Source organism: Rutidosis leptorrhynchoides, chromosome 7 (genome assembly GCF_046630445.1).
Source record: "Rutidosis leptorrhynchoides isolate AG116_Rl617_1_P2 chromosome 7, CSIRO_AGI_Rlap_v1, whole genome shotgun sequence".
In the NCBI taxonomy this organism is placed as follows: domain Eukaryota; kingdom Viridiplantae; phylum Streptophyta; class Magnoliopsida; order Asterales; family Asteraceae; genus Rutidosis; species Rutidosis leptorrhynchoides.
The window spans coordinates 130,111,532-130,126,876 of NC_092339.1; the positions used below are offsets into that span (position 1 = coordinate 130,111,532).

Below are 15,345 nucleotides of genomic sequence, written 5' to 3' on the forward strand. Positions count from 1 at the left end.
TCAAAGGACAAATCCTATACATGGTAACTAATCAATGCCAATATAGTGGTACGCCAAAAGAAGATCCAAACGAACATCTTCGAACCTTTAATAGGATCTGTACTCTATTTAAAATCAGAGAAGTTGAGGATGAACAGATCTATCTCATGTTGTTTCCCTGGACTTTAAAGGGAGAAGCCAAAGATTGGTTTGAATCGTTACCTGAAGGGGCGATTGACACATAATATGTTTTAGTTGAAAATTTTCTTAAACAATTCTTTCCGGCATCTAAAGCTATGAGACTTCAAGGAGAAATTGTTACGTTCACGCAAAAGCCAAATGAAACTCTATATGAGGCGTGGACAAGATTCGGAAAATTGTTGAGAGGATGTCCTCAACACGGTTTAGATACTTATCAAATAGTACAAATATTCTACCAAGGATGCGACGTTGCTACACGAAAAGACATCGACACAGCAACTGGTGGTTCCATTATGAAGAAAACTGTAACCGAAGCTCACAAAATTATTGATAACACAGCCTCCCACTCACATGAGTGGCACCAGGAAAATGATATTTTTCGTTCATCTAAAGTAGATAGAGCCGATTCTAGCCATGACTTTGATTCCATTTTCGCAAAAATAGATGCTTTCGAGAGACGAATGGAAAAGATGACTAAGGATATTCACGCAATACGAATCAGTTGTGAGCAATGCGGTGGACCACACTTAACGAAAGATTGTCACATTGAGCAAATGATAGAACAACGTGAGAATGTTTCCTACATGAACCAAAGGCTGGAAAATAATTATCAGAATAATTATCAACCACCAAGGCCAAACTTCAATCGAAATCAAAACATTCTTTACAATCCAAATGGGCCAAACAATAACTCGTATAACCAACAAGGTCCGAATAACCAACCAACTCAAAACAACACTTTCAATCAACAAAGACCTGGCTTGTATAAGCCATCACAACAAACCGAAGAGAAAAAGTCAAATCTGGAAGAAATGATGGCAAAGCTAATGGAATCTCAAACACAATTTATTACATCTCAAACCCAAACAAATGAGAGGTTTGATCAGTCATTAAGAACTCAACAAGCTTCCATTTTGAATCTAGAAAAATACATAGGTACTCTTGCTAGCATGATGAGTGAGAGGGAACAAGGAAAGCTACCGAGTAATACTGAAGTAAATTCTCGGAATGAGAATGTTAATATGGTTTCAACAAATTCTGAAAAAACCAGCATTAGAAGATGGGAAGGTTTTTGATGTGAGTAACAATGAAGAAGTTACAACACCACCACCACCCGAGTATGTAAAGCAGTGGTGGCACTATACAGACCACCCATCCCGTTTCCAAGAAAAGGAGTTGAGTATGAGCAAGTAATAGGTAATAAAATTTGTGATACCTCTGGAAAGAAGAAGAAGAATAAGAAAGTGCAAGAAACAAAAACCGTAAAGATAAACCCGGTGAAGACAGTTCCACCAAAACCTCCACCCAGGGTGGGTGATCCGGGTGAATTTATTGTTCCTTGTCTACTTAGTGATTGTGTCATGTATGATGCACTAGCAGATTTAGGTGCAAGTGTGAGTGTTATGCCTCTTTCATTATATAAGAGACTAGGAGTAGGTGAGTTTAGTCCAACGGAGATGTGTGTTCGACTCTTTGATCAAACTATTAGGCACCCAGTTGGAATTGCTGACAACCTACCCGTTCAAGTGGGTAATTTAACCTTTCTAGTTGAATTTATTGTCATTGACATAGAAGAGGACCCAAATATTCCTCTAATTTTAGGTCGACCATTCTTAGCATCCACCGGGGCGTTATTTGATGTAAGAGAGGGTAGAATGACACTTAGTAATGATGAAAAATCGATCACCTTTGTGAGTCAAAAGTCTAAATCTCCACTAACCAAAACCGTTAAACCAACAAAAACGATTGGTAAGAACCACATTGTTTTACCAACTCCAACAGTAGTGCTTAACAATAATAAAACGCCTAAGTGTGGGGAAAATGAAGTAACACCTAATGATGACCTGATAACAAAGAACCCCATTGTTGATACGAAATTAAATGACCCCGTTATTAATAGTTCAATGAAGAAACTTATTAAACGGATTCGCGATGCTAGAACCAAGGGAACTTTAAGTTATGTAACCGGTTAGTATCCAATCTATCACCTAAAGAAAAGACGAAACTAGTTGAATTTGTGGATTTTACACAGGAATCCGACCAATGGCTTAAAGCAAAAGTCACAGATATGCAAGTTGATTATGGTCCAAAAGAAATTGACGATAAAGTTAATCACAATTTCGACACCACAGCTACCTAAGTGTGGGGAGATTCAAATGTTCTAAAAAGAATATGTTGTCTAGAGTTAGTTGTTCTGTTCTCGTGTAGTTCCGAGAATGGAATCCTGTTGGTCTTTTCGACTAGCAGACACTAAAAAACTATTTTTCTCCCCCCATTTTGAATTTTTGTTTTGTAGGTTTTGTATGAAATTAATATGCATTTTTAAATTTAAGTTTTGTGTGAATTTAAAAACAAAAATTACTTTATTTCATTAAATTTAAAAAAATGATTTCTAAAATTCATCGTAAGTTGAAGACTAGGTCATGGAACCGAAATTGCTTTACCCGAGGGTGGGGCAAAAAATTTTGTTATCATTATTTTTAATATTATTGATCTAAAGTATATCAAAAAAATTAAAAAACCCAAAAAATCTTTGCTTTTAAAACAATCGCTTTAAAAACGACAAATTTTAAATTTTGTCGAGGGACAGACTAGGTAAACATACCGAAACTACCTAAAGTAAAAGGAAACAAAATTTTAAAAAAATTATTCATTTAAATGGTTTTAATAAATAAAGGTTATATATATATATATATATATATATATATATATATATATATATATATATATATATATATATATATATATATATATATATATATATATATATATGTAAAAGTATGTATATATATATATGTTTGTAGTTTATCTCATGTACAAAACAGAGTAAAACAGCGCACTTTCAAAGATTAAGTTCAGTAAAAGCTATTAATTTTGACGATAAGACGCAAAACATATGTGAAATTACAACAAAAGAAATGAACGATGAGGCGCGCCATCTATCATTCGACGAGCTTAGAAATTTCAAACTGGGTATTTTTAATCACTTTTCTACACTAATCACCCTCATGAATTTATAATTATAGTCTGATTTCATGCAAATGAGGGCATTGCATGATCTCAAGTGTGGGGAAGGGTTATAAATTCTCTCGGGTTTACACTTAGTTTAATTGCCAAATTTTGTGAAAATTAAATTTTGTGAAAATTTGAAAAATTTTCAACTAAATGAATTCAAAATCATGTTTATACATATTTATGAACGATAAAACTAGGTGTTAATGCCGAAATTATTGTTACCTCGGAGATAACATAAATGGAGAAACAACCCAAAACGTTAGAATTCATTTAAAATGGAATAGTGGAGAATAAAAAGGCAAAGAAAAAAATAAATAAAAGCTAAGTGTGGGAAGAATTTACCAAGTTATTTAAAACACATATCACATATGTTTGTACAAGATTATTACAGGTACTTTTGTTTTGGAAGATTTTAATCAGTTTTACCCGATTTATTGTAATACCTTTGAAAGAATAGATGGATCTACACGATGAATCAATTCCATCATTAAAAGAAAGTAAAGTCTTCCGAAAAAGACACACGCTTCTTGATTTAGGTCAGGAAGTTTTCGTCCAGACCAGCTGTAGGTTGACGACAAATCTAGAAAAGTCATCTCTAAAATCAGCAGGAAATCCACGGACCTCAGCATCAAACAGGGTCGCCAAGTGGTCAGACTTATCCTAACCATAAGAGGATCTATCTCATAAAATAAGGAGAGCACCGTGCAAATTAGCTTAATAAGACTAATGAATCAGACCCCCAGAAAGGATAATCTCCTTAAAGATTAAAAATCAGCTTTTAAGACTGATATTACTCAATCCTTGAGATTGACTTTAAAGATTGAGAATTACAAACTCATGGAATTCAATGATATCTAAACTCGAGCTTGAGCGAGAAAATATTTTGATCAAATTAAAACCGATTTGTTTTTCTGAAAACCTATTTTCAATGCGTTCATTACCATTGAACGTAAAATCCTGAGAATTCACCCGGAATTCATTAGGTCACCTGAACCAAATCGGGTGTCAACCATAAGAACGGTGGTTACATAGCATGGTCGAAGACAGGACCTTGTCCCAGACCGAAAAATTATAGGGTGATCTTTACTATTGCTCCTATAAAGTATAGTAATTGCATCCGACATGTTTTAGACCATGAACATCTGCATGTCATTAGATATTGCCTTAACAGTTGCTTGTTCAACGCTTTCCTTTACAACCAGACGGTAGTTTACCGAAAGGTAATATACGGAGCAAGTATACTAGACGTGTGCTTTCCTAATACAAGGATTAGCAAGTGGGTGACACAAAACCACAAGTTTTTGAGCTAAAATTTTCAAAACTGAAACCCACAAAATCCACAAAAATAATTTGCAAACACCGGTGAAGGGTTATTCTGGAAAACTTATCTAGGGTAAAAGCTAGAAAGAATTTTCAAAAGATCAAATGTTTTCATAAAGATCCAATTTCCTTAAAGGATCTAAATTTTCATAGTCATGTGGGACTGTAAACCACATCGTTACTACCATTGTTCATACCGCCGTATTAAAATCACTGATGTATAAAGTGTGAGAATAAAAAAAAAAGTGATTCGAGTGAAGTGTGATTTTATTTTAAGTTCTGTATTGCTTGAGGACAAGCAACGCTCAAGTGTGGGGATATTTGATAGTGCTCCAAATGAACATATATTTAGGCACAATATCCTTCCAATATGTAAAGCTTTTAGTTGTAATTGTTCTATTTTTATGTAATATTCGTTTAAATAAATAAGTGCGAAGACAAAAGAAGAAAACGACGATTTGAAGACGCAAATAATCCAAAAGCTAAAAAAGTACAAAGTACAATCAAAGTGGTTCGAATTATTGATGAGAAACGTCTAAAAATTACAAGAGTACGAGCCGCGGAACGCAAAGTACAAGATATCTCCGCGTACGAAAGGACGTTCGAAAATCCGGAACCGGGACATGAACCAACTATCAACGCGTGACGCAACGGAGCTAAAATTACAAGTCAACAATGCACAAGAATATAATATAATATATAATTAATTATATAAAATTATATATATTATATTATATATTAAATAAATACGCGCAGCCCACGTTTAAAACTCAATGTGAGCTGGAACAGTTGGCCATGCGATCGCATGGCCAGAAGGCACAAAACTTATGCACTCGCATGAGTTACTGTAGTTGGCCAGGTTCTATAAAAAGTCAGTTTTTCGGACGAGTTATGTACATCTTTTTCTATCTCTTACTCTCAAAATATATATTTATATTTATATTATAATTTTAATATTAAAGTTTAATAATAAGGTTATGTTAGCGAATGTTGTAAGTTTGTAAGTCGAAATTCTATCCATGTAACGCTACTCTATTAATTCTCATTCTAAGTTATGTTCAACCTTTTTAAATTAATGTCTCGTAGCTAAGTTATTATTATGCTTATTTAAATCAAAGTAATCGTGATGTTGGATTAAATATTAAGACGGGCTAATTGGGCTTTGTACCATAATTGGGGTTTGGACAAAAGACCGACACTTGTGGAAATTGGACTATGAACTATTAATGGGCTTTATATTTGTTTAACTGAATGATAGTTCGTTAATTTAATATAGAGATTTACAATTTGACGTATCTATAAATAACCATATACACTCAATCAAACACGATGGGCGGGATATTTATAAGTACTAATAATCATTCATTTAACCGGACACGGGGGTGGATTAATAGTCAATGGACTCATTAAAACAGGGGTGGATTACATACAAGGACACTTGGTGTAATTGATAATAAAGTATTAAAACCTTGGATTGCATACAATCGATAACCTGGTGTAATCATTAACAATGTATTAAAACCTTATTACAGTTTAAGTCCCCAATTAGTTGGAATATTTGACTTCGGGTATAAGGATAATTTGACGAGGACACTCGCACTTTATATTTATGACTGATGGACTGTTATGGATAAAAACCAAATGGACATATCGAATAATCCAGGACAAAGGACAATTAACCCATGGTAATAAGACTTTTTTGCTCAGTTGGTCCCTCTATTATACCCCAAATCGCTAGTTTGGTCCCTCGATTTTTAATTTGGAAATCAGAGTCCCTGAGTTATTTTGATTTTGCAATTGGCGTCATCTGTCAAATGGACATCCAAATCAAACGTTAACTCCCATCACGTGAGTTACACGTGATGGGCATTATCGAAATTAATTTAAGTTTTTGGTATTTAATAAACCCAAACGGGTATGGTCCCCCACTTTCATCCACCTCTTTTCACTCTCCATCCCTCCAATTACTGTTACGACGAACAAAACCCTAAAATCAAAATTGATTATAAATGGATGATTCATGGATTATTCGTACATCAGAAAATGATCAAAAGGATATCGATCAATGATACGGTATGGTTTATGCACCCTAAAGCTCATAATTCTGCAGAACCCTAAATATTATTAGTTAATTGTTTTGTTAACTTTATTTTTTTTTTTACATTTTTCAGAGGTATACCCTGATTTGTTCACGGTTGTGTTACATCATGGTGGATATTTTAGAATGGGTAGTGAAGTTGTGTACACACAAGGTAAAACTGACTACATTGATTGTTTTGACATTGAAAAGTTTTATTTAGGACAACTGGATTTAGTCATGCAACAATTAGGTTATGATCCCACCAGGTCTGTGGTATATCGTTTTCTTAAACCCAATACAAACCTGGATACTGGGTTAGATCTTTTAAATGATAATGAACATAGGGACTATATGCCTAGTTGTCTAGAAGATGGTGATGTGATTTATAGGCAAATTGATGTGTATTTTCACACCTGGTCGTCCAAAAAAGAAAAGAAGGTTGTCAAAAAATGAGGTTGATGACATTGGTGATAGTGGTAAACTTAGCTCTCAAGGTATGTTCATTTTATTTATTACTTACATCTAGTACCATTTCAATTAATATGGAATTTATTTTGTTAATATTTATAGGCAAGCTAAAGAAGTGTGGCACATGTGGTACTTATGGACACAATAAGAGAGGCTGTACAGGTGAGAAGAAAAGAAGTGGGAATGTGGATAACAAATGGACAAAAAATACAGTGAAAGAAAAGCTATCTCCTTCAAAGAAGACAATGGCAGTTGGAAAAGGGAAGAAGAAGATGTGAATGCTGGTGGTGGTTTGTTTTTTATCATGTGTTTTATGTTTAGTTAAAACTTGTTATGTAACTTGGTACAATGTTAGTATTTTATTATGGTGTGTTGTTGTCTTTTGGTAACTTTAAGCACTTTGGTACAATGTTGGTGGTTTGTTGGTATCACATTTGGTAACTGGTACTATGTAGTCTTTTGGTACAATGTATGACATTTGGTAATGCTTATGTTTTTTATATCACTTTAGTTACAATGTATTGTATTGTCTTGTGTTTTTTGGTTACAATGTATGACTTTAGTTGCAATTTATTGTATTGTCTTGTGTTTTTTGGTTACTGAAATACAGAAAAAAAACAGATGCAAAATTGAACAAAACAATCTTCATTCCATTACCATTACCATTCTACAAAGTACAGAATACATGCTTTCACAAAACAAACAAACTACACCACAATTTTAATGACTGAAAAAATAAATACCAAACACAATCCAGCTAAGTATACACATCATCTTCCAATTCGTCTCTCTTTTTTCTGCATCTTTAAGCTTTTCATCAACTTCAATTTTGGCATTCATAAGTGTAGCTAGGGCATTCATTGTATTTGGAGGATCATACCAAGCAAAGAAGTCGCACCTTGTGATCTGAGCAACAATAGAAACATGAAATGCTAACATCTTGTTAATTATTTCATAAAATTCGAATCAACATAAACATTCTTACCTTTTTTCACAAGTAGAGAATCGACGTCCAGGGTTAGATTCAGTGCCAGAAATTCGAATTACACAAGGTCGACCACACCAGCATTCCATTGTTAACGATTTTTAGCTCCAATTTTAGATTAATACGGTATGTAAAAGAACTAGAGTTTCAATTGAGAAGAGTGGAAAGAGGTGGATGAAAGTGGGGGACTATACCCGTTGGGTTTATTAAATACCAAAAAATAAAAATTAATTCCGATAATACTCATCACGTGTAACTCACGTGATGGGAGTTAACGTTCGATTTGGATGTCCAGTTGACGGAAGGGCGCCAATTGCAAAATCAAAATAACTCAGGTACGCTGATTGCCAAATTAAAAACCGAGAGACCAAACTAGCGATTTGGGGTATAATAAAGGTACCAACTGAGCAAAAAAGTCTGGTAATAAATTAAAATCAACACATCAAACATCATGATTACGGAAGTTTAAATAAGCATAATTCCTTTATTTTATATCTCATCGCACTTTTATTTACTGTCATTTTATTTATTGCACTTTTAATTATCGTACTTTTAATTATCGCATTTTTATTTATCGTCATTTACTTTACGCTTTAAATTAAGTTATATTTATATTTAATATTTTACATTAGGTTTTAATTGTAACTTAAGACGTTAAATCGACAAACCGGTCATTAAACGGTAAAACCCCCTTTTTATAATAATAATACTACTTATATATATATATATATATATATATATATATATATATATATATATATATATATATATATATATATATATATATATATATATATATATATATATATATTTATATACAAATATAGTTTAAAATATAATATAGCGTTAAATTTAGTTGTATCCCTGTGGAACGAACCGGACTTACTAAAAACTACACTACTTTACGATTAGGTACACTGCCTATAAGTGTTGTAGCAAGGTTTATGTATATCCCATTCAATAAATAAATAAATAACTTGTGTAAAATTGTATCGTATTTAATAGTTTTTCGCAATAAAAATATAACTATTTCGTATACTACCCTGCACACATCAGTAATTTTCACACCCCTACCACACATGGGTGGATCATGTCAGCCAATCCAATTACAATGGGATAACTATGAACAAAAAGCGAAATTAGCTTATGATATAATATTTCGTTACCGAGAACAAATATTAAGCAAATAAAATTTACTATACCGGATAATTAAGACAACCATAGAATCATCAACCTGGAAATAGATCCGACTAGGATGTTTAGATAACAACAACTTGGTGACATTCAGAGTATCTAACCAAATAAGCCTTTTGCGGCGAGATTCCAGCGACAATGTTAATTGGAGTGAAAAATCTTGTGGAAAATCTATTGCGTCCTTCACTTACTGCGACGATCCCCACAAAAGATGGAGCGATAAATTATTAAGGTTGGAGGGAAAATAAAAAATTGATTAGAAAAAATTCTTTTGCGTCCACTTGTTGCGACTATCATCTCGGTGCTAAAGGCCAAATCTGAATTTTTCAACGTTTGACCAAGAGTAATTGAAAAGAAAGTGAAAAACAAAATAATTTTGCGCTTTTGCGATGACGCTCTGATAAAAGCTCGCTGCAATCACCCTGTGGACCCAAACGCTTGTCAAAAATGCTAAAGTTTAAGTACCACTTATTGCGGCGATTTTGAACGCCTTCATGAGGTTTGGTCACCGTTCCTCATATTTCTTGTAGTGAAGTTTGATTATAGATATTTATTAAACATTTACACAAAATATTTCAAATGGTTTAATAGCCCTAGCTGTATGTATACAACCAATAAAAAATATACCAAGATAAAAAAAAAAAAAAAAAAAAAAAAAAAAATAAAAAAAAAAAAAGCTTGACTTGTGGTGTACGTTATACGAGTCCAACATTAGAAGAGAAGTTATAACCTCTTTTTCCAGCTATCTTTTCTTTTCTGATATCACCCACCCCTACCTTCTTTTTCATTACACCCACTCCCTATTATCATCTTACGTTAAGATACTACTACCATATATTAATTCTCATTGACACATATACATTTTATACGTTGCCTTGTCCCTCTCTTTTATTTATTTATATTTTTTAGCTTTTATTATTATTATTATTATACTTATTGTTCATCAACCCACCTGTACATTATAATTATCTTCACTCTTTCCATTTTCCCTCCTCATTCTATTTTTCACCACCAATTCCTCTTCTTTTGAAAGTCTCCGGCGATCATAACCATTTTTCCGACCATGGTGGTCGATACTGTCATCGACACTAGACAAACGTATTCCAAGTAAGTTTAGTTCTAGAGTATGATGACCTTTTTCCTTAAACTTAATTTATGGCTTTTATCTTATCATAACCTATAGTTTAAATCTTCAAATCTTTTGATGAAAGGATATGCCACATTGAAACACCATATTTTCATCTACGTTCCAAACATATAGGAAAGAAACTTGAATCACATCATGTGTTAAAGAGACTTGGTTCGGTTATTAATTTATCAACGTACGATCATGCACTTGTTTTTGAATTTATTTTCTGGTTACAGGCGTACTCCGTGTATAATAATCAAAAAACTTGCACACCATAAGTTATGATAAAATGAAAATTCTACGGTTAAGTTGAGTTTACTTTATGTGCCTCTAATATATGAATGAGGAACACTAATTTCGTAAGGGTTTAAGTTCTTGATGTTCATATCTCAAAACAAATGTCCATTTTTATGTTACAAGAAATCAAAAAGGGACTTTAACTTCGAAGATGTGTTATTACGGAGTATTTAAATAGTAAATAGTGAATAATATATGTAGTTAGTGAAGAATTTTAAAATTGTTTGTCCAGTTAAAATGGACAAGACAAAGAGAGTAGTATATGTAAAGATCAAAAAACGTCATATCTTTAAATTTTAATTTGTATATATGTTAATCATTAAGAGCTTTCATTTGACATTTAGTTATGGCTATCTCCTTCTAGATATAATCTATGTGGATAAAGATTGGTAGGTAAATGAAAAGGGAGGTGTTGATCAGGTGAAGCATGTACCTAAAATAAGGTTGGTGATGAATGGAACACCATTATTATTTGGTGTGGTCATTTGACCATTTCTAAAAGTATTATAATGATGACAATATATTATTAAATTTTTAGTTTTTTATAGAAATTTAAACTTAAAGATTTTCTAACCTTTTTATAATATTTTTGGGTATTATGTCAACTACATTATTTCCTTTTAGATTTAACTTTTTAACACAGAAAGGGTTGACAGGTGAACGATGACAATAACTATACATAACTAATATTTATCGAATCGATCGATTATACGATTTTGTTTAGGAAAATAATAATGACACTTCGAAGTGTTGCCATGTAGACCCTAGAACATTAGGAAAATAACAATAACGAACTCGATATCCCCTAGATGTGATGTTTATCTATGTTTGCTAGAAATGTTAAGTTAATTTATTGTACTTCCTACTAATGTACTTATGAAATAGACTATACTAGTCACATAACTTACTAAATTACTGTACTATACCTTATCGTTTTCTACTTATATATAGTGTCTAATATATGCTGATCAATCTTTGTAGCGACGATATATGCAAAAGAAGGATTCAAAGAGGCAAATCGGAGGACAATGAGAAGCCTATTCCGCTCACTATACATGATAAACCTGGCAACTGCAGGCCCAAACCATGGAAACCATTGCTTTTCGCCACGATCACAACTCTCATTATCATAACCTACACACTTAATAGTGATCACAACAACTACAGCTACAACTTTATCCCTCATGCCATTTCAAAGTACAGTAATTAAATTTAGATAGTCAATCACTTATAGTAAAAATGCAAAAATGACCACACTACCCATGCGAATATAACCGTGAAGTTACTGTTCACGGGGTAGTTTGGTCATTATACATCCATCACAATCAGTATACAGTATAATCTTTTAATTATGTTTAAATCTAAATTAATGTTATATGTTTTGGTGGTTTCTAATTAAACAGGTGGAAATGGGGTGGTGGTTTAGATGAAAGATATGTGTCACACTTAGAAATTAATTGGAATGATATATCAAGTGTTATGCACAAATTATCTACCAAAAACCACATGATACATGGGATTGGATTCTTGAATTTTCACGAGAAAGAAATCAATGAATGGAAGACACACATTACACAAGTACAAGAGGATCAAATCGTTAATCTTGAACTTAGTCCTGTTGATTATGGCGTGACATGGGATTCATTGTATCCCGAATGGATAGATGAAGAACAGGAAGCTGAAGTTCCAACATGTCCAAATGTCCCAAAACTCGAGGCTCCAAGAAAACCTCTTGATTTGATTTTGGTTAAGTTACCTTGTAGAAATGAGGCGAATTGGTCTAGAGATGTAGCCAGGCTTCATTTGCAAGTTGCAGCCGCGGAACTTATTGCGTCGTCTAGAGTGAACCATCCTATGCACGTGGTTTTTGTCACTGAGTGCTTCCCCATACCAAATTTGTTTCCTTGTAAAGAACTTGTGGCTCGTCGAGGAAATGTTTGGTCTTATGAACCGAATTTGGAGCTGTTGCGTGATAAGATTCAGCTTCCGGTTGGATCTTGTGAACTTGCATTGCCTTTTAAACCTAGAGGTTAGTTTGAACTTTTAAAGATTTACAAGTTCTAAATTCAAATTTAAAGGTGAAAAGTTAGGGTACCTCAAGTTGGGTGAGTAACACCATCAAAATTTATCTGTACGCTTCTAAATCTGTTTTACATGAATACAACATTATAAAACGTTTAGGAGCTAGTGTACCGTACAACATTACAAAACATGTTTTTTAGTTGCTTTATCGCCCCTTATCTAATGCATGCGATTGAATGTTTGTAGAAAACGATGGACAATATATAGGGAATGTTCAACGAGAGGCTTATGTGACAATCCTACATTCGGCTCATGTTTACGTTTGTGGAGCGATTGCTGCAGCACAAAGTATCCGAATGTCAGGTTCAACTCGAGATCTTGTGATACTTGTAGACGAGACAATCACTGATTACCATCGAAGCGGGTTGGAACTAGCAGGATGGAAGATTCGCACGATTCAACGCATAAGAAACCCTAAAGCTGAAAAAGATGCATACAATGAATGGAATTATAGCAAGTTTCGATTATGGCAGTTAACCGATTATGATAAAATCATCTTCATAGACGCCGACTTGCTCATTTTAAGAAATATCGATTTCCTATTTGGGATGCCTGAAATCTCTGCAACAGGTAACAATGGCACTCTATTTAACTCAGGTGTGATGGTCATCGAGCCGTCTAATTGTACATTTAATCTTTTAATGGATCATATTAACGAGATCACATCGTATAACGGTGGTGATCAAGGTTACCTCAACGAGATCTTCACTTGGTGGCATCGAATTCCAAAAACTATAAATTTCTTGAAAAACTTTTGGATAGGAGACGACGATGAAGTAATAGAGAAAAAAACTCGACTTTTTGGGGCGGACCCACCCGAACTTTATGTACTACACTACCTCGGTATGAAACCGTGGTTGTGTTTTCGTGAGTATGACTGTAACTGGAATTCTGATATATTCAGAGAGTTCGCGAGCGATGTTGCTCACGAAAAGTGGTGGAAATTTCATGATGCAATGCCCACTCAGTTGCATCAGTTTTGCATGTTGGAGTCCAGGCAAAAGGCGCAACTTGAGTGGGACCGCAAAGAAGCTGAAAAGGCTAAATTTGAGGACGAACATTGGAAAATTAAGATACGAGATCCGCGATTAAAGACATGTATAGATAATTTGTGTCATTGGCAAGGGATGCTAAGTCATTGGGGTGAAAAGAATTGGACGAATGAAACTGCTCCGACACCCCCTGCGATTACTAAACCCGGCATTTAGTATATGTAAATTCGTAAAAGTGTTTTTTTTGTATATAGTGCTCTGATTTTTTTAATAAACAAATGTTCAATTTTGATGGTGTACGGTTAATTTTTTTCATGATTATTTGACATTTGATGCGATTATACGAAGATTTACAATGACTTGTTAAAAAATGCAGATTGATTGATATTTTTGATTATTTTTTGACATCATTACGTCGTTGATCCCTGTTATTTGTACCAGATTGATTGCAAAATTCCTCCCAAACATTTTTTTTAACTTAGTTGGTCCCCATGAATTACGCTGTTGATCCCCTAGTTGACGTCTGTTAAATATTATTATCAAATTGTCATGTGTCGCGTAAATGAGGGTAATTTAGTCTTTTACAAACTACTTCGCCACTTCATCTTCATCATCTTTTCCTTCACATTCATCTCCAACAATGCATCCCAATTAAATATATACAAACCACTTATAATACTTCTTGAATCCAATATGATTTTTTTACAATTTCACTTGCTTCAACTCCATCTGTAATGACCCAGAAATTTTCGACAAATTTTAAACCAAACTCTCGATAAGATTTAATACAAAGTTACAACAGAATAAACACCTCGTAGGTTGAGGCGAGGTTCGTCAAACCTAACGGTACCGTCGCTATAAGTTGAGCTTACATAAAGTAATCAATATAATCAAGCTAAGGGATTTTTGATCTAAATTAATATGTATATCATTTAGTTACTTGTGCCTAATATGTAAAACATTTGTAAAAAACATGTTATCTCATCCCAAAAATGTTGATGAAAAAGGGACTGTAGACTCACCTTAGCAAAAGCACTGAAATATCTTAGCAAAATCGTACTGTAGTCGAACAATCTCGACCGAACAACGCAACCTAGTCAAATAGGTCACCTTAAGTATACATATAGGTCACACTATGATAACCCATAGTGTACGCAAAGTCCTAGTGCTCAGACTGACTCAATAAGCAATTAAAAGTCAACTAATCCAAGCAAGTCAACAAAAGTCAACCAAAGTTAACTCAAAAGTCAACTCGGTCAAAGTGGTCAACTAAAGTCAAACATCTCAGTAGGTCATGCAATCATGGTCAACATGTCAAACCTAAGTCAAACAACATGTTACGGTTCATAGTTTAGCAATTTGCACATTCGCAATTTATCGTACGTTCTTAAAATACGCGCATCATAGAAAGAAACAAGTATAACGTGTAGCAAATAATTCATAAATTCATGGAAAACTCCAGATCACAACTAGACTCAAAATCGATTCCAAAAAGTCTAACCCAACCCTCATACGATGTCTACAAGTCGGATATCAGAGAAGGTCTAGTTACGGTTTACCAAATTAGTTTCTGCACGCGCATCAGTTTTGAAAAATTTCTCAT

General features: G+C 33.7%; 1 protein-coding gene across 1 annotated transcript; it reads left to right on the forward strand.

Moving 5' to 3' along the window:
- Positions 1-10,305: 10,305 nt before the first annotated feature.
- Positions 10,306-13,958, forward strand: LOC139859606 (UDP-glucuronate:xylan alpha-glucuronosyltransferase 1-like). Its single transcript, XM_071848387.1, has 4 exons — positions 10,306-10,349; positions 11,650-11,865; positions 12,072-12,697; positions 12,937-13,958. The coding sequence occupies exons 1-4, from the start codon at positions 10,306-10,308 to the stop codon at positions 13,956-13,958; spliced, it is 1,908 nt and encodes a 635-aa protein (XP_071704488.1).
- The last annotated feature ends 1,387 nt before the right edge of the window (positions 13,959-15,345 follow it).

What these genes read in the sequence shown, in the direction of transcription:
- LOC139859606 (XM_071848387.1), top strand. Translation starts at nt 10,306, where the DNA reads ATGGTGGTCGATACTGTCATCGACACTAGACAAACGTATTCCAA. An exon ending in ACTAGACAAACGTATTCCAA is followed by an intron (nt 10,350 to 11,649) that starts GTAAGTTTAGTT and finishes CAATCTTTGTAG; the next exon opens with CGACGATATATGCAAAAGAA. An exon ending in ATCCCTCATGCCATTTCAAA is followed by an intron (nt 11,866 to 12,071) that starts GTACAGTAATTA and finishes CTAATTAAACAG; the next exon opens with GTGGAAATGGGGTGGTGGTT.